This window comes from Rhinolophus sinicus, chromosome 9 (assembly GCF_057876585.1).
Source record: "Rhinolophus sinicus isolate RSI-liver-muscle chromosome 9, RSI-T2T, whole genome shotgun sequence".
Lineage (NCBI taxonomy): Eukaryota > Metazoa > Chordata > Mammalia > Chiroptera > Rhinolophidae > Rhinolophus > Rhinolophus sinicus.
This window is the reverse complement of record NC_142509.1, coordinates 1092461-1117042: the sequence shown is the minus strand read 5'-3', so window position 1 is coordinate 1117042 and position 24582 is coordinate 1092461. Positions and strand designations below refer to the sequence as shown.

The 24582-nt window shown below is 36.1% G+C and overlaps 1 protein-coding gene across 10 annotated transcripts in view; it reads left to right on the top strand.

Annotated features, from left to right (window-relative positions):
- LOC109439476 (fibrous sheath-interacting protein 2-like) overlaps positions 1-24582 on the top strand; it is a 162118-nt gene that overhangs the window by 46734 nt on the left and 90802 nt on the right. For 5 of the 10 annotated variants that reach the window (XR_016022329.1, XM_088800767.1, XM_088800769.1 and 2 more), the window contains exons 2-8: positions 4171-4296; positions 8047-8208; positions 8911-9000; positions 10098-10237; positions 12492-12633; positions 13226-13336; positions 16802-16928. Coding sequence is in view for 9 of the 10 variants with exons in the window: in XM_088800767.1 (XP_088656893.1) it covers positions 8098-8208; positions 8911-9000; positions 10098-10237; positions 12492-12633; positions 13226-13336; positions 16802-16928 (721 nt within the window). In the remaining variant the exon portion in view is untranslated. Of the gene's footprint in view, positions 1-4170; positions 4297-8046; positions 8209-8910; positions 9001-10097; positions 10238-12491; positions 12634-13225; positions 15417-16801; positions 16929-24582 lie in introns of those variants that run through there. The other 5 variants (XM_088800768.1, XM_088800765.1, XM_088800772.1 and 2 more) reach the window with 5 other exon arrangements.

The following is a 24582-nucleotide window of genomic DNA, read 5'->3' as shown; positions in this document are numbered from 1 at the left end:
TTCCTTTCAATATTTCCTTTATAGTTGGGTAAAGAAAGAAGTCATTGGGGGCCAGATCAGGTAAGTGGGGAGGGAAGTTCCAATACACTTATTTGTTTACTGGCTCAAAACTCCCTCACAGACAGTGCCATGTGAGCTGGTGTACTGTTGCGATGCAAGAAGCATAAATTGTTGCCAAAAAGTTCAGGTCATCTAACGTTTTCATGCAGCCTTTTCAGCACTGCCAAATAGCAAACTTGGTTAACTGTTTGTCCAGTTGATACAAATCATAATGAATAGTCCCTCTAATATCAAAAAAGCTTAGCAACCTCATTGTAACAAGTTCACAAACTCAATTGTCCGACCTCATATATTATTTGTGTTAGCTACATTCTAAATAAAAATTAAAAAAAATAAAAACAAAGCATGGTCTAACCACCCAGAGGATGAAACGAATATCTGCACATAGTGGTAGAGCAATCTCTACCATTCCAGCCATCCCATCTTAGGGCCTGGACATGTGAATAAAACCATCCTAGATAATGCAACCCAAAGACCAAAGAAATTCCTGCTAACCCAGAGACTTGTGAGAAATAATAATTTTTAAAGCCATTAAATGTTGTGAATAGTTTGTTATGAAGCAAATACCAATAAATACAGTCTCTGCAAGACCCCAAACTTCATAAAATGTCAAACATATATTATTCTAACATCTCCAAGAGTGCAACAAATCTTTCTTTATATCACAGATTGCTGCCAATCTATTCTGGCTTCCCAACTGCTTTCCTATTTGATGTGGGTTTTTTAGGGGATTCAGTTACTTTTCTGGCTTAACTGTTCCCTCCACACTCCCAAGCTTGTCATCTACCCTCGTCAGCTTCACAACAGCAATCATTTCCTCAAACTCTGTTGTTTTTAAAGTAGGTGAGATGAGGAAGAACTCAAAGTTATGACAATGTTGCCCCAAATGTCTCTCAAATCCACTTTGTCCCCTTCATTCCAATTGCTTTTGACTCATTAGTTGGGTATGTGATTGTTTCTTGCTTATATGACTAAATATCATGAAATCTCCCAGGCCTCCAGTCTCTCTCCCACAAGCCCACTCTCCATATTGTTACCAGAATAATCTTTTAAAATTAAAACCTTTCAGTGGAGTCTCAGTCAGGTCTGCCTAGCTAAGGACAACAAAGATATACTTAGGGCTTACTAAATGCTTGCTAGGAACTATTGCTAACTGCTGTGCATATAAAGTTGAAGGAGCAAAAACCTGCTCTCAAAGAGTTTCCATTCTATTACAGGGAGACTGACAGGTAAAGAGATATTTTGATATAATGTGAAAAGTGCTCTATAGAAGGAAGCACAGAGGAAGAGAACTGGCAAAGCTTAAAATGTCAGAAAGCCTTTCTAGAGGTAACAATACTTAAGCAGTCCAAAAGGCTGATTGAAATTAGCCACGCAATGATGTGCAAAGTCCTGCCAGGCAGAAGGAATAAAACAGCGAAGACACAGAGACTCGAACCTGTTTAGTGTAGGGAACCAACTGCAAAGAGTTCTGCATCATTCCAAGTTCAATTTTGAGAGGTGGTACAGGGAAGTTGTGTCTTTGAAAGGGAAAAGATGGTTGTGATCAGTAGTATGATATCCCCCAAAGGTGTCTACATCATAATTTCCAAGACCTGTGAATGCTATGTTTCATAGCTACAAGGAATTAAGATTGCTGATGGAATTAAGGTGGTTAATCAACTGACCTTGAAAATGAAGAAATTATCCTGGGTCATCTAGATGGGCCCAGTGTAATCAAAATACTTTTAATTATAGAAGGAGGCAGAGGTATGAATTAGAGATTTGAAGATGCTGCACCCTGGATTTGTAGTGGGAGCAAAGGGAAGCTTCTAGAAGCCAAAAAAAGCAAGGACATAGATTGTGTCCTACAGCCTCCAGAAAAATGCAGCCTTGCCCACGATTTCAGCACATGAGATTCATTTCAGACTGCTGACCTCAATTATTATATGTGTTTGTGTTGTTTTAAGCTATTAAGATTATGGTAAATTTTTACAGCAGCAATAAGAAACTAATAGAGGGATCAGGTCACAGAGACTGTTTCATGCTTTGTGCTTAGTCTTCTTGGGGGCACTTAAGGGTTTAAGGCAGGGTAGAAAAATGACATCAAACATCAATATGATAAAAGATGATTGTTGGTATAAATGGTGGCAGGGAGATGCTATAAGATTATGGCAATCACACAGACCAAAAAAAAACAAGAGTGATTTACCTGGGTGAGTTCTGTAGAGATAGATAAAAGAGGACCAATTAATTTCAGTGAAAAAAAAATCAGTAGGACCAAGGGATCAAATGAATGTGGGGAATAAGTGGAAAGGGAAGTGTCTAGGAGCATTTCTCAGCTCTGGTGTGGGTGAATACAGGTATTGTCACTGAGATGAGAAATGCAGAAAGAAGAACAGGGCTTTTGTTTTGTCCTGTTTTGATGAAGGGGGTGGGTTGAAATTTGAGTATGCTGGATTTGAGATGCTTGTGAGACATCCATTTGGGGAGCTGGTATCCCAAGGTTAGATTTCAAATTTAGGAGTCCTAAGCACATGAGTAACATTAAAACAAATAGAGCAGATAAAAAAGTGGAGTATATTGATTAAGAAACTGCCTGTGGGGATACTTTTAACAGTGATTATCATTCTTTTCTAATCTTTGGGAAAAAAAGGGTAATTATTGACAAGGCTGTTATCAAGATGAAACGTGGTATCTATTAGGTTGGTGCAAAAGTAATTGCAGTTTTTGCATTTATTTTTAACCTTTTAAACCGCAATTACTTTTGCACTAACCTAATAGTACAGTATCCGGAATTAGTCAATTCTCAATAAATGATGGGAATTGCTACTAAAGGGCCAAGAAATAACAGAGAACAACAGTGGGCCAAGGAACCTAAGAGGCTAACTCTAAATTCCTGAAATCAGGTCTCTGCCCTTAACTACTCACAGTCTACTTAGCTCCTTGAAGAAAAGGGTCATATTTCATTCATTGCTGAATCCTCAGTGCCCAACTCAATGACTGGTCCCAAAGTGTCAGGCACTTGATAAATTTTAGCTGGATGGTTGAGAGGGGGATAAAGAGGGATATAGGAGAAAGCAAGGGAGGCAGAGAGGAGAGGGGTAGAGAGAGAAGGGAGCTAAAAAGAAAAGAGGAAGACTATAGCGAGGAGGACCTCCCTATAGGGAGGAAGGCAATGAGCCCCTAAGAAAGCCAATGTATGTTATGTAGGATCTGGAGAGGGAAGAGGCTGTGGGGACCTGGGACAGGTTATGGTCATAGTGACTATGAGGGGGACACGTAGAAACCAGGCCCCTGGTCCTGGAAAGGACCACGCAGTCATTCCTGGATTTTTTTTCCAGACCCATACCTCCCTGAAGGCCAGTTGAAATTAGCCAGCTATGTGCCAGCAAAGTTTTATACGCTGTGATTTTGGTTTGGTTTGGCTGAGGCGTGCTGGTGTCATAGAGAAATTATATTCCGACGGTGGGCCGCTTAGACTGATTTCCCCAGCTCTGGGCGCTCAAGCCTCAATCACTAGGGGGCCACCCTCTGAGGGCTCCGCCCTTCTGGGCGCCTCAGGTTCGGGCCTGGAACGCTGCGAGAGTGGGGCATAGAGCACGCGCGGGGTACTGGTCATTCCTGGTTCAGGCAGGACCAAGGGACAGCGACAGGGAAGCGGCGTGAGGGGAGGAGGGAGGGGCGGGCGGCAGGGAGGCACTGGGGCCCCGGCCCACTATGGAGCTGTACCTCAGCGCCTGCTCCAAGGCTGCTAACGTCGCCGCCACCAAGACAGCCGCCAGCAGCCTGGAAGCAGACAGCCAGAAGTGCGGAGATGTGAGTGGCATGAGGTCTGGTGTCCTCGTCCTCCACCTGGCCAAGGGCCAGGTGGGGCGGGGCAGGGAGAGCCACTGAGGAGTCCCGCACTTGGTCACTGTCTGCTTCTGGCGCCCTCATGCGTCGCAGCAGGTGGCACTGGCCACAACTGGCTGGTGACTTGGCAACAGGCCTTGGGGGCTGTCTGGCAGGGCGGGCCCTACACGGACTGCATGGCCGTTTGCTTCCTCTGGTTAAAGTAGGAGTAGATGGGCCTAAACTAAACGAGTAATGCCTAAAAGGAAAGACAACTCACCAATTGTTATCTGACAGGGTGCTCACAAAACCCGCTTTCCTGGGGTCGGAGCGTCTCAACTACTGGATCAGCCTCTTGGGGTCAAGTTGCCTGTGATCCCAGGAAGCAATACTTTATACTATACTACGAAGTTAAGTGAAAAGGTAAAGCAGTTTTTTGTGTTAACATTGGTTGTCTTGCCCTTTTCTACTTGCTGTTAAAGTCAGGCACTGCGTTATACAAAGTCCATTAAGGGAATTTACATTAATATTCACAGGAAAAAAATAATCAAACCCACATTTAAACTAACGTATTGTTTAGAATGAACATCAAACAACTTCATATAGTATGGTTTGGATGGAATGAGGGTCTAGAAAGTTTAGATTCTTAGTTCTGTCTTAATTTGTAATTGATGTAAGCATATTCACTTTTCCTTTATAATAACACTGAATATATATATACCTATTATTGATATTTTATTTATTTAGAAATGTTTGTTTAAAAGGTGGAAGGTCATTGGTGCTGGTTGGCATTTAATTAGTTGTTACAATTTTAACCAGTAATAACTTGGACAAAACTCTCATTACAGAACACTTCTCTATGATTTTGTTTTGAGCCAAACTCTATCTCACACATAAAAGTGAGAAAAAAGTAGAGTTGAAATGAGTTAACATTGTTAGTACTTTAACCTCAATTTGATGGAAGAAGGCTCTAGCTACCTGAAGAGACTCTATGATTTGCCCCAACCTTTCTACCCAGTCTTTTCTCCAACCCAGAGCTTCACCTGAGGTCTTTTATATGTGCTCACACATACCATGCTAATGCTTCTGTGCCTTTGTTCACCTTGCCTCCCAAACCTGGCATACCCCCTCATATTCCCCTCAACCTAGGAATTTCAGCCATCTTTCACGATTTTTTTCTGAACTATCATAGCCCCCAATTAGCTTATATTTCTTAAGCATTTTCATTGCCTTTGGTTTGTATAATTTTACTCAATACCTAATTCTATAATTACAGTTTTATACCTTCAATCATACTGGGTTGTAATGTGTACTTCCCTCGAACCCTTATATGTTTTCAGTCCTCAATGCTACCCCTAACCTTGAATCGCCCCTGTCCTTGACTCAGTAATTAACACTGAAAGAGGTTCATTACATTCTTGTTGAGTGGTTGCTGTGATTATTATTGCAAAAAATTCTATAAGGAAGAATTCTGAGTGACCCCCTTATTCTATTGTCTATGACATCATTAGAAATGCAAAGGGCCCCTTGGTATTTGATACTTGCCTAATAAACATGATTTCTGATAGTAAGTTTTGTTTCTGGAAAACGTTTATTTTTAAAAACAAATATGTTCCACTAGAATAGAGGGAGCTAACCTCACACAATTTAACTGAGTCACACTCACACAAACTAGCTTTCCTAAAGCATGTTTGAAAGCTGTATCTTCTCTTTTATGTAGAAATTTAGCCCGGTCTTTCTTTTCTCTGCTTCCTCAAATATGTTGTTTGCTGTATCATCATTTTCTGTTGAATATTAATTCACTTGTCAACTACTTTTTAAAAAGATGTTCTCTCTATCTTTATCACATTAATTCCCTCAAAACTGTCTTCATTTAATCATAATTAGGCACCAGACTATTTCTTTGAAGACTGAATTTGGAAGATCTGTCTTTTTTTCAGTACAAGCTCTTAAATGAAGTAATGCTTTATATCAGGGGTGTCCAAACTGCGGCCCACAGGCCAACTGTGGCCTGCAATCCATTTTTAATAGACCTGCAGCAAATTCCAAAAATATATTTAGTTTTCTTAAACCAGGTGAGGCAATACGTACTTCACCTCCAGTGAGTGACTCGGCTGTTTGTGTATTGTACCGCATATGGCCCTTGGTAAAAAACGTTGAAAAAAGTTTGGACACCCTGCTTTATATGTACATTTTTACTTTTTTTGTTTGTTTTATTTTATTAAAGAGGGAAACCACTTATTTTAATTGACAACAGAAGGGTTACCCTGGCTCCAATGAATGAATTTGTTTAAAAGGTGTTCTTTGTTCATAGGTCAATAGCCCAGGTTTGATCTTGAGAGACATCGCACCACAGTTAAAAGTCAGTATCTAAAAGAGGTTGACAACTAAATGGCAACAGCTAAAAGAAACAATCAGTCGAATCTTTGACTCATGATTGTTAGTTGCTTCCCTCACAGGAAAGATATGGGTTTCATATCTGTCTCACTGAATTCAAGACATTGCCCTGTAGAATTCCTTTCTTTGTCTTTTCAGTGAAGCATTGGTAATTAAAGAGTTGCATTTTATGATTTAGACCCCTTGGAAAGGATGGAATAAAGTCTGGTATTAAGCAAGAGAACAGAAACTTATCAAGGAAGCTTTAAATGGAAAAGGAAAGCTAATATCCTATCAAGTTCCATCAATCTGCCCCTTTTCCCACATATGAAGGATCCTCCCACCTACCTTGAGGGAGTTTGTTTTAGAATCCCACCCAGCCAGACTCCTTAGAAATTAACTGAGTTGGATACTGCCAGATAGAACAACATGGAGGTCACAAACTGATACCCTCAGACAGGTCAGGATTGTGGGGTCTTATAAATTGAATTGGATGCCTGCAAACAGGGCAAGTGCTCTCAGGTTTTCCACATCTCTCACACATTTCAATTGCCTTTCACTTGAGCCAGTTCTTGCTTTGACATTACTTTAAACTAAAACTTCTGTTGTTCTGGCAGGAAAAAAAATAAAGAAAAACAAAAAGGAAGAATGTAAAGACATTCTTCTACACCTACTTCTATCTTTCACTTCTTCCCTTTCAGAGGTTCTCCCATAATGCATTAACACCATCAACTATTGAAAAATGGACCAAGAACTCACAATAAAACAAACAAACAACACCCTCCCTTTAGTAATGTTTTAATTTATAAGTGAGATTAAATAACTGAGCTGTTTCCTCTAAAGTAACAGATATAGAAACATGACTATCAGCTGATATTTTCCTTCTTTTATATGTTAAGGGCTACTGTATAGGGTTGTATTTGGTCTTTACACGTATGGAGAAATCTCAGTTCCTATCAATATCCTTTATAACTAGTTATTCAATATATTGAACTTTATAATATAGATCTTGAATTTTTTCCTGAGTGTAGCACTCAAATATTGTTGGGTTTCTTGCATTAGATAAGACCTCAAGATACAAACTCTTTAATCTATCTTTAATATCTGAGTTTTACTTTATATGTTTTTAATTTCTATTTTTTTTAATTTATTGGGGTGACACTTGTTAGTAAAATTACATAGATTTCAGGTGTACAATTCTGTATTACATCATCTATAAATCCCATTGTGTGTTTGCCACCCAGTCAGTTCTCCTTCCATCACCATATATTTGATCCCCCTTATCCTCATCTCCCACCCCCCACTTTACTATATTTTGATAAAGTTATTTCCATGAATCTTGGTGAAAGATTTTCTATTTTTCTTCATTTTCAGATATTGAAATATAATAGTCATAATTAATACTATCCCTTTACCCTTTGAATGCAATGCTTTGACCATGAAGGAGGGAGGAAGGAAATGGAGAATCTTAACATTAAAACAAATTTTATCTTATTCTCTTTCTTTTCCTTTCTTTCTTCTCTGGCTCAGAGCCAGGAAATGATGGAGATCAGAGGAGAAATTAATTGAATGAGGGTGGGTTTTTAGAGTAATTCAGGTCAGTGGAGTAAAAAAAATGTAGGAATAAGTAATTAGTGTTTCTAAATGCAAAATTTTCTGTTGCTGTTTTTTTCCCACTTCAGTTTACTCTTGCATATTTTATTTTTAGTGAACATTCTAGTCATTTCAACAGGTTGATACTTAAAAGTGAAATTAGTTAATTTTACATTTGTCATATTTTTAAATCTGTATTTGCAGCTTTTTCGACCTTCTTATAGTTTTAACCTGACTGATCCTTATTGCCGACTTATGGAAAACGAATATAAAAGTCTCCATGATCCACATTTAAGAGCATACTATAAGCGCAAAGATATCCTGAGGAGATTAAAGAAAGGTGGCTACATCACCAGCAATAATAAAGTAGGTCGGAGATTACTTCTTTTTTATCATTGAAGGCCTCCAAGACTTGACATAAGCTTGTTTCTATACCTCACTGTGATGGGGGTGGGGTATCACCTTTAACTTGGTCATGAGAAATACTTAATGGGAAATTCCATAAATTACTTAATATTTGGGTCAATAGAAATTGGACAATTGTTTCTAAAGGATACTACTTCCTCCACCTTTTTTCTTTGTAATAACAAAAGATGATTAGTAATAACTTGAGGATATAAAGGTAATTTCCCAACTGTCCTATTTCATAGTCCTATTTCTGTCTCTAATGGCACTGTATGCTTTTCAAGGATTGTGTCTTATACACTTTAAAAAACTTGAGACAAAATAGGAACCTAGTAAAATCAGCCTGATAGAATCCTGATATAACATAAGAATAGTCTAATTTGTATTGAACATTATTATACATTGGTATTTTATGTTAAACTACAGCTGTGTATACTAAATTCCTATCATGGCATAAGTCATATTAATAAAGTAATGAGATTTGGATAGAAATTCCCTGTTGTTTAACAATTGTAGAGATACAAAATAGATAGCAATTTATTACTCTTGAAAACAAAATACTATCAAATTGGATATTATTAACTATTTTTTTCCTGAAAGTGATTGCTATGATTTTTAAATATTTATATTTATATATACTTTTGCTGTTGTTTTGTTTTATAGGTTGTATGTAACTTGCGGGAATTGAATAAGTACAGACACTATCTTACCAGTTTAAAATTAGACTTTGAAAGAAACTATATAAAAGAACAAGTAAGTTAAATACTGAAATTTGGTTTCTTACATAGAGTTTAGAAGAAAGGTTTATTTGTATGCAAAGTAGTTTCTTATAATCTTTTTACCTTTAATTTTGACAAACTAATTAAATATTTTTTTTCCAAATGAAAATTTAGAGCAGAAACAAATATTTTGAGGTTGCTATCTTGGACCAAGAAAGAGAAAGGGACAGGTCATCCATTAATGTGCCAGTGGGAGCTGGTATAATTTAGAAATTAAATTGCTACCCCAATGTGTCCCTTCTGTCTGAACTGGGGCCAATTGGACGTGTCTGTTGTGGCAGCAAGATTCTTAAGCTGGAACCCAAAACAGTTTGAGGTTTGGTAAGGAGAGGAACAGTATGAATAGTTATAATGTGTCACAGGTGCCTCAGGGAACACGTACACTGTGTGTTTGTACCTACGACCATTCAGCTGTGTTCACCTACACAACGATATTCTAATGATGAAGTGGAATTATTGGGTATAGAGTGAGTGGGTATAAATAATGACTTCCTTTTCATTTTTGACTCCAGGTGTGTGTGTGTGTGTGTGTGTGTGTGTGTGTGTGTGTGTAATTGAGGTATTAGGGTCAAGAGAGTTGAATTAAAATAAAAAAGGTGTGTGTATGTGTACTTTTACAAATTTATGTTCTAAGCTGAGATGGTTGTATAGAAATGAGAATGACTTCCCTCTACCGTTAAGTGTTCTATAGCTTCCCCCATGTCCCCTGCAGTGCCTAGAGTTTCTCCTCCCCTTCTTCCATATTTTCATTTATTTTTTTCAGAATGAGTAGAAATGTATGATGAATAAGTTATCTTTTATTTTCAGAAAGAGAAATCTTTATTTGGGTTCAGTTGTCCATGTCTGCAATGGATTCAAAATAGATTGAAATGCAGTTAAGCAGAATTAGCTATTTACAAAGTCTAGGAATTGTACTAAACACTAAATGTAAAAAGGAATATAAAAGGACAGTTTTATTTCTGATAAATGTAAAGAACACTGTATATGAATATATAAATTCATAAATTCATGTATGTGTGTATCTCATTCATATATATGCATATATGTGATACACACTTGTTTTTAAAATAGAAAATGCTTGCAAAACAAGTAAATAAACTACAAGAAGACAGTCAAATACCTGGACATTCTGATGTCACACAATTCCAAAACTGGTTATTACAGGAGGACACCCAATCTGTTAAGGACCAGGAACGATTAATAAGACACAGGTAAGATCGAAGTTAATGCACATTTTATGTATATATTGTGGATTCAAATAAGTTGGGAAAATACTAGAAAGAATTGAAGTTAAGATTTTTTAAAAAGTACTAGACACTCCCTAAATCCACTATTGCCCTTAGTATGGAAAGAAAGGGAGACCAAGAGGTACAGGAATAGAAAACTTTGGTGCCAAGGCTATGAAGAACAATTTCTACCAGAGAAGACAGGGTTTCTGGAAGTCCAAGGGGTAATCCAAACTGATAACTGAGGAATGAATCAGATCCAAATCCTCCCTATAGTTGCAGCTGGAGGGAAGTTATCTTTTAGCACATGCTTCTAGCAATAGCTTTTATGATTCATCTTTTTTTTAATTTATTGGGGTGACAATTGTTAGTAAAATTACATAGATTTCAGGTGTACAATTCTGTATTACATCATCTATAAATCCCATTGTGTGTTCACCACCCAGAGTCAGTTCTCCTTCCATCACCATACATTTGATCCCTTTACCCTCATCTCCCACCCCCCACCCCCCTTACCCTCTGGTAACCACTAAACTATTGTCTGTGTCTATGAGTTTTTGTTTCTCATTTGTTTGTCTTGTTCTTTTGTTGTTTTTGGTTTATATACCACATATCAGTGAAATCATATGGTTCTCTGCTTTTACTTTTCTTTTTTTTATTGCTGTTTTTTCTTTTTCTTAATTTATTTTTTTAATTTATTGGGGTGACAATTGTTAGTAAAATTACATAAATGTCAGGTGTACAATTCTGTATTACATCATCTATAAATCCCATTGTGTGTTCACCACCCAGAGTCAGTTATCCTTCCATCACCATATATTTGATCCCCCTTACCCTCACCTCCCACCCCCCACCCCTCTTACCCTCTGGTAACCACTAAACTATTGTCTGTGTCTATGAGTTTCTGTTTCTCATTTGTTTGTCTTGTTCTTTTGTTGTTTTTGGTTTATATACCACATATCAGTGAAATCACATGGTTCTCTGCTTTTTCTGTCTGACTTATTTCGCTCAGCATTACACTCTCAAGATCCATCCATGTTGTCACAAATGTTCCTATATCATCTTTTCTTACCGCCGAATAGTATTCCGTTGTGTATATATACCACAACTTCTTTATCAATTCATCTATCGAAGGACATTTTGGTTGTTTCCATGTCTTGGCCACCGTAAACAAAGCTGCAATGAACATTGGAGCACACGTGTCTTTATGGATAAATGTTTTCAGATTTTTTGGGTAGATACCCAGGAGAGGGATTGCTGGGTTATATGGTAATTCAATTCGTAATTTTTGAGGAACCTCCACACTGCCTTCCATAATGGCTGCACCAGTCTGCATTCCCACCAACAGTGTATGAGGGTTCCTTTTTCTCCACAGCCTCTCCAACACTTGTTACTATTTGTCTTGTTGATGATAGCCATTCTGACTGGGGTGAGGTGATAGCTCATTGTGGTTTTTATTTGCATATGATTCGTCTTTAAGAGCTGACAGCATTAAGTTTGAGAAAGTTAGTGCAAAGTCAAAAATGGAGGTTTAATATAACTATATAATGCTGATATAAATGTGCATCGTCCCTCAAAGAAAATGCGTAAACTATTCAGATATGACCTACTCATGTTCAACCTTTACCATTCTGTGGTCAAGCCCATATCTTAGGAAGTGAATGGATATTATAGCTCTTTTTTGTCCTTCTTCGTTAAGGTTAGAGGTTGGGCTTCATAGCATGACTTTATATTCCTTGGCTTCATTTTGTGGGAGTTCTATAATGCATATTGACACACCGGAGACCCGGACTATTAATGTAAGATTTTTTCAAGACTTTGTAAAATACATGGTACACAGTATACATCTTTTTCTTAGGAAATTCAAACTTGTTTTTTATTCTAGATTTGAAATCAATGTTTCAGTTGTTTCAGCCTTCTCTGCAAACTCATATTCTTAAAACTACTGTTATGAATACTTTCTATGCAAAATGTTTTTTATGACTTTGCTCCACATTTTACCATTGTTTTGGCCATAAGAACAGATACTTATATGGTAGAGAGAGTTGTATAACAAGTAAAATATGGTGAGAGCTAGCTTACAGGTCCATGAACAGAGTTGATAGAAAAATTATAAAATTCCTATAATTCAAGAAATAAAAAGCAAGCAAGGAGGTGGTTTGGGCAGATCAAAGAAGTTGATGCCATTTTAAGGGGAATAACCCAATTCACCTTCATTTGCATTTGCACTTTTACATAGATATTTGGATATGATAAGCAGGGAATTAGAACAACGTGAGCGCACAGCCGAGGAGCAGCGCCTATTGCAGATGGTTAGAGAAGAAAGACGACAGCGGGAAGATACAAGAAGAAAACTTTGTCTTCGTAGAAAAATTGAAGAGGTGAGAGACATCAACCTAAAATATTAAAAGAAAATTTGTGTACAGTTGTTTCATTTGTAAATAATTTTATCTGTCTATCATACTTCTTGAAGTTATTTCAGGTCTAAATAATTTACCTACATTAATCTTACCTCACGTAAAACAAGGAAGCTGACACCACAAACTATATACTATATATATATGAGTCAGTAAGTGCTCTTTAAGAGATGATTGTGAAAGTTATTAGACACTATTTAACTCCCTTATAGCCTTCAGTATGGGAAGAGCCTTTTTTTTTTTTTTATAAGTGACCCATGCGGGGATGGAACCGGCAACCTTGGTGTTATCTTTCATCAGCACCACCTCTAAACAACTGAGCTAACTGGCCACCCCAAGGGCCATGTTTTAAAAATTTAGCTTTAGTAAAAACTAACCATGACTGCATTCCTAATCTGAGTACAGTAAGGAAAGCCCATTCGAAAGCCAATGTATGATTTTCAGTATGCTTGACCTGATTTCCGTTAGGCCCTTAACTTCTAATTTGCTTGCTGGTGGTGGACAAAATACAAAGGTTTACTGTAAGCACTGAGTACAGTAACATTTTGCTCTGTAGGAATGGAAGACAAAAGAGATGTTACTTCTGACAAAGATTGGAGAAGACGTTAAAAGAGAAGCTAGGATAGAGGAACAACGACGTAGAAGCAGAGAAGAGAGTGACAGGAAGGTATGTTTAACCTCTAATTTGGGAAAAGCTTTTGCTAGTTTTGATTTTTGAAAGTATACTAACTATACAAGATGATGATGGATCTGTTACCCGAAATGATAATGCTTTATACAAAACTGAAAGTTATTAAACTTTTTACTATATTTTGACCATATTATACTTTGACTATAATATAAGAAGTACTACTCTATTTGATATAACTACTTTTGACTTTATCTCACACCATAAATTATACTTGTAATTCCTATAGAAAAAAAATGACATAACTGACTTCTCCTTAGAATCAAAATTGCTTGGAAAAGGTTCTCAATTTTTCCCCACGAATTAATTTTTTAGAATAACTGCTTTTAATTTTAAATGATATATAATATTTTATAATTTAAAGTCTAATCAGTATAAAGAGAAATCATTTTTAATTCCAGCACCGTGCTATTAACTTACTGGTGTGCATCCTCACACACATACACGCACACACAGTATATAACAAACATGCACACATATACACTTGCACAAAATTTCTATGAATGTGTGTATATTTAAATAATTAAATAAATAAATAAATTCATGTTATTATAACTCATAGGCTTTTTTGTAGATTGCTTTTTCATTTAATAAAATAATATTGACAACTTTCCATGTCAATAAATGTTGGTCTACAATTCTAAATCATCTTAGGTAGTTTATTTTTGACAAACCTAGATGTAAGTGTAAGATTTACATAATCTGGTTGTATTTATATATACTGCTATGTAGCAAGTTTTTTAAATATTGGAAATTGAAATATGCATGATATTTTATTCTACTTTTGTTACATGTACCTTTTAGTATTGTCAGGGACTCCCTGTTCATACTATATGGTAAGTTCAGCTTATTTTAATTTACTGTAATTATTATTTTCTAATATAATTATTTTTATTTTTTATTTTTTGCTTCCAAACATCCCCAAAAGTATCTTTGTTTTTGGAGAACAACAAAATACCCCAGGTTTGCTCTTGATTTTTGCCTGATGCCAATTACTGTTCAATGAATCCTGGCCAATTTTAGTGGCAAGTAGTGCGATGAATTAAATTCTGGGCACTGGGTGTACCCATTAGACATGACCACAAACGGGAGGCAGGGTGACACCACAGGCTGCTCACGCCATGTTAATGGCAGAGCTGTGTGAAGTATTGATATTTCCAATAGAGTTATTCTAAATTGTGTTTCTTAAAATCGTTTTTTTAATATGAAAGGCTTCCAATTCATGTGTGTGTGTTTCTTGTTTTTATACCTTTTTCTTTCAGATTTGACATTATATACATTTTTTACTTCAAATTATGAGCTTAAATTACAGAGTTATAAAAATCTTTAAAGGATTTGGCCTTTGCATTTTTGTCAAAAAAATCAGTTGTATCACTCGTTTTTGTTCTCTGACCTATTTGTCTAATTTAAGTTACCGATTATTGTATCTTTAATAATTCTTTAAATCAGTAGTGCTAGCCTTCCAAGTTTGTTCTTCATTTTCAAAGTTGTTTTGGCTAATCTAAGCCCTCTAACATTTCTATATAAAGTTTAGAATCACCTTGTCAATTTCTACCGAGAAGTCTTGCTGAAATTTTAATTAGAATTTTGTTGACTCCATAGATCAGTTTAGGCACAATCAATCTCGTGATAATACTACGTTTTCCAACGTATGAACCCAAGTATGTCTCTCCATTTCTATAGGTTTCATTAACTTATCAATGTTATGTAGTTCGCAGTGTACAGGTCTTACACATCATTTTCATAGAGTCATCCGTAGGTATTTCATAATTTTTATTCTATTCTAATTTGCATTTTTATTTTGAATTCTGATTATTTGATGTTAGTATATAGAAAAGCAATTTTTGTATTCATCTTATATCCCGCATTGTTAAAATCACTTAATAGTTCTAGTTGTTTTTCCACATGTCAATTGACATTCTACATAGATTATCATATTTGCCCGTAAATAAAGGTGGTTTTATTTATTCTCTTCAAATTGGCTTATGTTCTTATTTCATTTCTTGCTTGATTGCACTGACTGGAACCTCCAGCACAATGTAGAATACAAGCAGTGATGGTGAGCATTATCATCAGATATTTTGTCCCCTCTCTCCTCTCTGCACACATGTCAGGCTGCTTGATGTGGTCCCACGTCTCACTGATACTATTTTCGTTTTGTTGTTTTTTTTCTTTCAGTGTTTTCCTTTTGGGTGATGTCTGTTCCTGAGTAAACATTAATTAACCTCTTCTTTTGCATTGTCTACTCTGCTGTTAATATATCCTCTGCGTTACTTATCTCATACATTTCAGCAATTTATTTTGGTCCGTTTTATATCTTTCATTTCTGCTTCACCTTGTGAATATGTGGGATGCAGTTATGTAATCTGTTTTAATGTTCTTATCTTTAAATCTAACATTTGTGTCATTTCTGGGTCACTTTTGATTGATTAATTTACACATTTTATGGGTCACATTTCCCTGCTTCTTTACATGCTTGGTATTCTTTGATTGGATGCCAGATCCAATCTAACCTATACATATCATGAATTTTACTTTTGGGGTGTTGAATATTTTCATATTCTTATAATATTTTTAGCTTTTTTTCTTGGATGTAAATAATTTATTTGGAAACAGTTTGTTATAGATCTTGCTTTTTAAGATTTGTTAGATGGAGCCATAACCATGTTCAGTCGGGGACTAGTTATTCCCCACTACTGAGGCAAGACCCATTTTATTCCTCCACCCAATGCCCTGTGACTTATGAAATTTCTCAAAGTGGCTGGTGAGAGTAGATATGATACGTAGGTGCTGAACACTGTTCTCTCTAATCCTTTAGGATGGTGCTTTCTGTGACCTTGGGTAGCTATTTCACAGTACTGATCCATTCTCTTACTAAATACTCTAGGGAATCATCTGCGGATTTCTGGGGTTCTTTCTCTGTGCGATTATATCCTTTCTGGTATATCCAAGATCAATATTAGCCCAGAGATTCACAAAAGGAAGTCCCATTTTATGTATTATATTATGTTTACCTATGGTAGGCCTGAGTGACTTGTGGTTAAGTCACTCAGGTCTCTTCTAATTGAAGATGATTTAAAAATTCCCTGAACTCACCAGGGTAGCTATGGATTAAAAAACCGTTTCTGATCTGAAACTGGACTAGTTTTCCCCAAGTGTGTACAGTGAGGTAAATTGCATCAATGGGTTAAATATATTCTTCATGTTTGACCACAGATAAAAATATACCCCTTACTACCATCCCAAATTTGAACTCAGCATAACCTTGCAAGTCACAAGACAGGAATGACTGTTCATTTCCAATATACTATCATATTAAAATATTTGTTTTGTGAAATCACATGGTTCTCTGCTTTTTCTGTCTGACTTATTTCGCTCAGCATTACTCTCTCATTTCCAAATAGCAAATTGATGTTAACCAATATATTTTCTTTAATATATTAGAAACAAGCCCTTCTAGAGAAAAAAATGGCTTATCATTTACAAAAAATGCAAGAAAATGGCTTTCAAAGAGAAGAGATGGGAAAAAACACATTTGATTATAGAGGACAAGATGGAACACATTATGAAAGTAAGAACACTAAAATCTGATATAGCTATGTATGAAGTGCTTATCTATGTATTTATATAAAAATTCTTTTGTAAAAATCGTTTGCTTACACTTAACTACTTGCTTTTTATATCAGGCATGGTTGTAGGCATTTCCCTATTACAGTCCAAGTTGGAAAGTAGACATGTATGTAAAAATTAAAATAAACTAAAATAATCTTATCAAGTTGTTCAGTAGACAAGCTTGCCTATACTGCAGTTCTCACTAACTTCCCTGTACTCAAAATAAGTATTTTTTGCTACTGAAACTTCAAAAAAGTGTGTGTAAGATAATTGCTATCATATACCAGCACAGTGTTCTGCTATGTTGCCAGTTAGAAAGAATAGACAGTATCAGAGAAAAACAAAGGAAAGAAGGAAGGGAGGAGTTACAAAAGGAGGGGAAGTAAGGAAGAAAGAAAGGAAAATAAAGAAGGAAATGAAGAAAGTTTAAAAGAGGAACAATCTCTACTAGCTTCCTTTTGTATATAACATTATAAGACTATAGTGGGCTTTATGAAATTAAATTAATTAATGATATGAATTAAAATTGCATGGCCAGAATGTAAAACTGTAGACTTGTTTTAATTATCTGTGACTACGTAGTAACAGGAAAGAACATGATCACCTTCCAGGCAGTTATCATCATAGCATCCCATCAATCCTATCTCCGTCCTATTAATCCTACATCTAGGTGAGAACCTACCTATTTCACTCCAGGAGATTAGTAGCTAGTCTCTACTGGCTGTTATTTTTACCTACCTCAAATCCATATTTTAAACTGCTACCTAATTACACTTAAAACCCTTTTCTGAGGGTTTCTACTTCTGGCCTAGAAACTTAAAGATTCCCATTGCCTCTAAAATGAAACTCGGACTTCTCAGGCAAGCGTTCATTGCCATTTGGAGTCCAACACACACCTAACCTTTTTTTTTTTTTCATCTATATTCCCATATACTTCCCCAACTCCCTAACCTGGTTTCTTCTGAGAGTGTGTTTTAAGTGATGGAAGTTTTTTATTTGTCTTTTTTATTAATGACTGATGATATAATTACATTGGGGTCAGAGACTGCATGACACTGAATTATTAATATTTCTTGAGACTCTATGACTAGCACGTGCTCATTTGTGTGTGTGTGTGTGTGTGTGTGTGTGTGTGTGTGTGAATATTCCGTGTGTCCTTGAGAGTAATACCTGTTATCAAAAAAAAAAAGAAAAAGAAAGAAAGAAAAACATTAGCAGGGATACACAAAGTCACTACATAATGATAAAAGCCAAACTCGCTCAAAGATATAACAATTCTAAACATCTAATCAGATAGCTTCTAACTTTTTAACTTTATTTCACACTACCTTCTTGAAGAAAGGCAGCCGAAGAAAGGGAGCTGTGATGTAGGGGTGACATGCATAGATTCATGAGCCAAACTGCTGAAGTCTACGTCCTGCTGTACTATTTGCTAGCCATGTTAATACCATGTTTCCCCAAAAAATAAGACCTAACTGGAAAATAAGCCCTAGCATGATAACATCCCCTGAATATAAGCCCTAATGAGTCTTTTGGAACAAAACTTAATATAAAACCCGGTCTTATTTTTGGGGAAACATGGTAGCTTGGACAAATTACTTAACTTCTCTGAGCCAGTTTCAGAATCTGAAAACAAAGATAATACTCCTAAGTAATTTCCATAGAGAACTTAAAAGTTCTAGCCCATAATAAGCACTCACTTTATTTCATTGTCCAATCAAATGAGACTACTACTCACCATTCCTAAAACACAAATTACCTTTCATACTTCTGTGCCTCCCTTCATCCAATTTTCTCAGCTTGGAATGACGTGCTCACTGTCCATCTATCCAAATCGTAGAATTCTTTTAAGCTCTACTGTAAATGAAGCTCCATAAAGACTGTCTTAATAACACTAATAGGAAGATATCGCTCCTTTGAATCCCTATAGTACTTGTGTCATTCATCATACACTTATTACATACTTCCAACCGTCTTAATCACCCGTAATAATGTAACTTCCACTTTTGTGTTTCACAGAGCACCTAGTACTGTATGCATGTAAGTATAGATTAAATATATGTTTGCTGAATGAACTAATTCAATCTATTAAGCTCATTGAGATAATGACAGCAATCTCATGCTTCAGAGAAGAAATCACTTCAGTAACTACATACATCCCTACATTTTCAACTGTTATCTTTCTCATTTAATAGGAAAAGAGTTTCAAGTAGACATTTTAAACATTGTTACCTCAAATCCCCTTCTATTGAAGAAGTAGAATATAAATGAATTTGATTTATAATGTCAAGGTGACAGAAGAATATCTATTTCATAAATGAAATTGAATTATACTTTTATAGTAATGTTGTCATCTTCCACAAAGTAGAAGGCTTCCAGGGGGAATGCAGAGAGAATGAGAGAGGAAAGGACTATCAAGTGAATCTGCTCCAGTGGAGAGACAGATCACTCTCACACTTTATATTTCTAATGAAAACCCACTGAGCACACATGCTGTGAGGATCCTCTGCCCTCCTAAGTGGTTAGAAACACAACTATAGTCACCTCAAACACGAAGGGGAAATATGTGTACGGTTGATTAAGCTCAGCTGAGGGGCACGTCCAAGGATTGCAATAGTACTGTGGGCTGGTGGGTCTCCAGCCAGTAAGCTATGTTGATTAGCATCCTTGCAGACAGGACAGGACATTTGGAGGTGGGTGTAGCTTTTTCTCTCTGCCAAAAGAAAATTCTGTCCCTCCAAGTATATCTTTTAACTTGAAGGTACAATATTTCAAGAGCAATTGTTTTATTCTTATGTCACATCTCTCTAGCTTCTCCAATACTTCGCCACAGTCCCACATATAAATTACCATATGACAATTCCTCTTGATTTAAGCACGAAAAGATAGTCTATGTTGAATAATTCTATCTCACCATTATTAAAAATAAATGTTTTATTACATTTCTTTAAGCTGCTTCTCCAAAGAAGAAAAAGAAGGTGCATGATGATAAAAAGATAATTTACCCTATTGGTGACCAGAAAACAAACAAACATGGTAATTGAATATTGTGATAAGAAATACTAAATAGTAATATAGCAAAAGACTGAGTTTACATGGCCTTTTTGTTTAAATCCTGTGCTCTCTGTTGTCAAATGACTGATTTAATAAGTGATGCTTACCAACAATGATACAACCTCTATTGCTTTCAGAATTTGATCTCTAGTGATCAAATCAGTGTTTTGAGTTTAACATTATATCATCATTATGGAAAAATGAAGTGTCTATTGCTGTTAAATGAACAGTACATGAAACGCAACAAATTCCAAAAAGATGCTCAAAATGGTTTCAGAAAACTCTGAAGTGGGTCAGAAATTAAGTGTATCAACTCCAAAGCCACCATGAACCTTATTGAAATATCACTTCACTTATTATTTATCTCATACTGTGTTACTTCACATTGTCTATTAGAGCTCACAAGATTAGACCAGGAACCCAAATGACAGACAAATCCTCCAAATATCACACCATCAAAAAAATATTAGACTGTTCAAAGTTGATCAATATGAATTTCCTCTCGCTATTAAATTTTCAGGGAAAAATTAAAGTATGAGAGTTAAATCTCTTTGTCCTTATCAGTTAAATCTAAAGAAAAAAAAGAAAATCTTTCCTCTCCGAGTATGTCATTTGATTATTCAGTTTCATCAAGACTCAGAAACCTGGGGAAAGAAAGGGTTGACTTTGCTGAAGTTGTCTTTCACTCTGAGGACCACTGAGGTTGAGTTAATTCAACTATAAGCTTTGTTGTTGTTTTTTAATTTATTGGGGTGACAATTGTTAGTAAAATTACATAACTTTCAGGTGTACAATTCTGTATTACATCATCTATAAATCGCATTGTGTGGTCATCACCCAGAGTCAGTTCTCCTTCCATCACCATATATTTGATCCCCCTTACCCTCATCTCCCACCTCCCACCCCCCTTTCCCTCTGGTAACCACTAAACTACTGTCTCTGTCTATGAGTTTTTGTTTCTCATTTGTTTGTCTTCTTCTTTTGTTGTTTTTGGTTTATATACAACATATCAGTGAAATCATATGGTTCTCTGCTTTTTCTGTCTGACTTATTTCGCTTAGCATCGTACTCTCGAGATCAATCCATGTTGTCACAAATATTCCTATATCATCTTTTCTTACTGCTGAATAGTATTCCATTGTGTATATATACCACAACTTCTTTATCCATTCATCTATCGAAGGATATTTTCATTGTTTCCATGTCTGGGCCACCGTAAACAAACCTACAATGAACATTGGAGCACACGTGTCTTTATGTGTAAATGTTTTCAGGTTTTTTGGGTAGATACCCAGGAGAGGGATTGCTGGGTCATATGGTAATTCAATTCGTAATTTTTTTTTTAATTAAATTTATTGGGGTGACAATTGTTAGTAAAATTACACAGATTTCAGGTGTACAATTCTGTATTACATCATCAATAAATCCCATTGTGTGTTCATCACCCAGAGTCAGTTCTCCTTCCATCACCATATATTCGATCCCTCTTACCCTCATCTCCCACCCCCCACCCCCCGCCCCCGTTACCCTCTGGCAACCACTAAACTATTGTCTGTGTCTATGAGTTTCTGTTTCTCATTTGTTTGTCTTGTTCTTTTGTTGTTTTTGGTTTATATACCACATATCAGTGAAATCACATGGTTCTCTGCTTTTTCTGTCTGACTTGTTTCGCTCAGCATTACTCTCTCAAGATCCATCCATGTTGTCACAAATGTTCCTATATCATCTTTTCTTACTGCCGAATAGTATTCCATTGTGTATATATACCACAACTTCTTTATCCATTCATCTATCGAAGGACATTTTGGATGTTTCCATGTCTTGGCCACCGTAAACAAAGCTGCAATGAACATTGGAGCACACGTGTCTTTATCTCTAAATGTTTTCAGATTTTTTGGGTACATACCCAGAAGAGGGATTGCTGGGTCATATGGCAATTGTATTCGTAATTCTTTGAGAAACCTCCACACTGCCTTCCATAATGGCTGTACCAGTCTGCATTCCCACCAACAGTGTATGAGGGTTCCTTTTTCTCCACAGCCTCTCCAACATTTGCTATTATTTGTCTTGTTGATGATAGCCATTCTGACTGGGGTGAGGTGATATCTCATTGTGGTTTTGATTTGCATTTCTCTGATGATTAGTGATGTTGAGCATTTTTTCCTATGTCTATTTGCCATTTCTATGTCCTCTTTGGAGAAATGTCTCTTCAAGTCCTCTGCCCATTTTTCAATTGGGTTGTTTGTTTTTTTGTTGTTGAGTTGCATGAGTTCCTTGTATATTTTGGATACTAGCCCCTTATCGGAGGCACTGTTTGCAAAAATCTTCTCCCATTCAGTTGGTGGCCTCTTTATTTTGTCAATGGTTTCTTTTGCTGTGCAGAAGCTTTTAAGTTTCATATAGTCCCATTCGTTTATTTTAGCTTTTACTTCCATTGCCTTTGGAGTCAAGTTCATAAAATGCTCTTTGAACCCAAGGTCCATAAGTTTAGTACCTATGTTTTCTTCTATGCAGTTTATTGTGTCAGGTCTTATGCTTAAGTCTTTGATCCATTTTGAATTAACTTTGGTACATGGTGACAAATAGCAGTCCAGTTTCATTCTTTTGCACGTGGCTATCCAAATCTCCCAGCACCATTTATTGAAGAGGCTGTCTTTGCTCCATTGTATGTTTTTAGCTTCTTTGTCAAAAATTATCTGTCCATATTTATGTGGTTTTATTTCTGGATTCTCAATTCTATTCCATTGGTCTATGTGTCTGTTTTTCTGCCAATACCATGCTGTTTTGATTATTGTAGCCCTGTAGTACAAGCCAAAGTCAGGAAGTGTGATACCTCCATTATTGTTCTTTTTTCTTAAGATTGCTTTGGCTATTCGGGGTCTTTTGTGGTTCCAAACAAATCTGATGATTTTTTGTTCTATTTCTTTAAAATGTGCCATTGGGATTTTGATGGGGATTGCATTGATCTGTATATTGCTTTGGGTAATATGGCCATTTTAACTATGTTGATTCTTCCAATCCATGAGCACGGAATGTCTTTCCATTTCTTTGTGTCTTCTTCAATTTCTTTCAAAAATGTCTTATAGTTTTCAGCATATAGGTCTTTCACAGCCTTGGTTAAGTTTATTCCTAGGTATTTTATTCTTTTTGCTGCAATTGCAAAAGGAATTGTTTTTTGTATTTCTTTTTCTGAGATTTCATTGTTAGTATATAGGAAGGCAATGGACTTTTGTCTGTTAATTTTGTAGCCGGCAACTTTACTGTATTCGTTGATTGTTTCTAATAGCTTTTTGGTGGAGTCTTTAGGGTTTTCTATATATAGCATCATGTCATCTGCAAAAAGTGATAATTTAACTTCTTCATTCCTAATTTGGATGCCTTTTATTTATTTCTCTTGCCTGATTGCTCTGGCAAGGACTTCCAACACTATGTTGAAAAGCAGAGGTGATAGGGGACATCCCTGTCGTGTTCCTGAACGTAGAGCAAAGGGCTTCAGTTTTTCTCCATTAATTATGAGATTAGCAGAGGGCTTGTCATATATGGCCTTTATTATGTTAAGGTATTTTCCTTCTATACACATTTTATTAAGTGTTTTAATCATAAATGGATGTTGTGTCTTGTCAAATGCTTTTTCTGCATCAATTGATAGAATCATATGATTTCTGTCCTTTATTTTGTTTATGTGATGTATCACATTGATGGATTTGCGTATGTTGAACCATCCTTGTGCCCCGGGGATGAACCCCACTTGGTCGTGATGAATAATCTTTTTAATGCATTGTTGTATTCGATTTGCTAGAATTTTATTTAGGATTTTTGCATCGGTATTCATCAGAGATATTGGTCTGTAGTTTTCTTTCTTTGTGCTGTCCTTACCAGGTTTTGGTATCAGGGTAATGTTGGCCTCATAAAATGAGTTAGGGAGTACTGTCTCTTCTTCAATGTTTTGGAATGGTTTGTGCAGAATTGCTATTAGATCCTCTTTGAAGGTTTGGTAGAATTCACTAGTGAAGCCATCTGGTCCCGGACTTTTGCTTTTGGGAAGGTTTTGGATGACTGATTCAATTTCGTTACTGGTGATCGGTCTGTTTAGATTTTCCAGTTCTTCATGGTTCAGCCTTGGAAGGCTATATGTTTCTAAGAACTTGTCCATTTCTTCTAGGTTCTTGAATTTGGTGGCATATAGTCCTTCATAGTATTCTTGGATGATCCTTTGTATTTCTGTGGTGTCCGTGATAACTTCCCCTTTTACGTTTCTGATTTTGTTAATCAGTGTCTTCTCTCTTTTTATCTTAGTAAGTCTAGCCTAGGGTTTGTCAATTTTGTTAATCTTTTCAAAGAACCAGCTCTTTGTCATATTAATTTTTTCTATTGTCTTTTTGTTCTCTATTTCATTTAGTTCTGCTCTAATTTTTGTTATTTCCTTTCTTCTGCTGGCCTTGGGTTTCACTTGTTCTTCTTTTTCTAGTTCTTTAAGGTGTAACATGAGGTTATTTATTTGGGAGTTTTCTTGTTTCTTGAGATAGGCCTGTAATGAGATAAATTTCCCTCTTAAAACT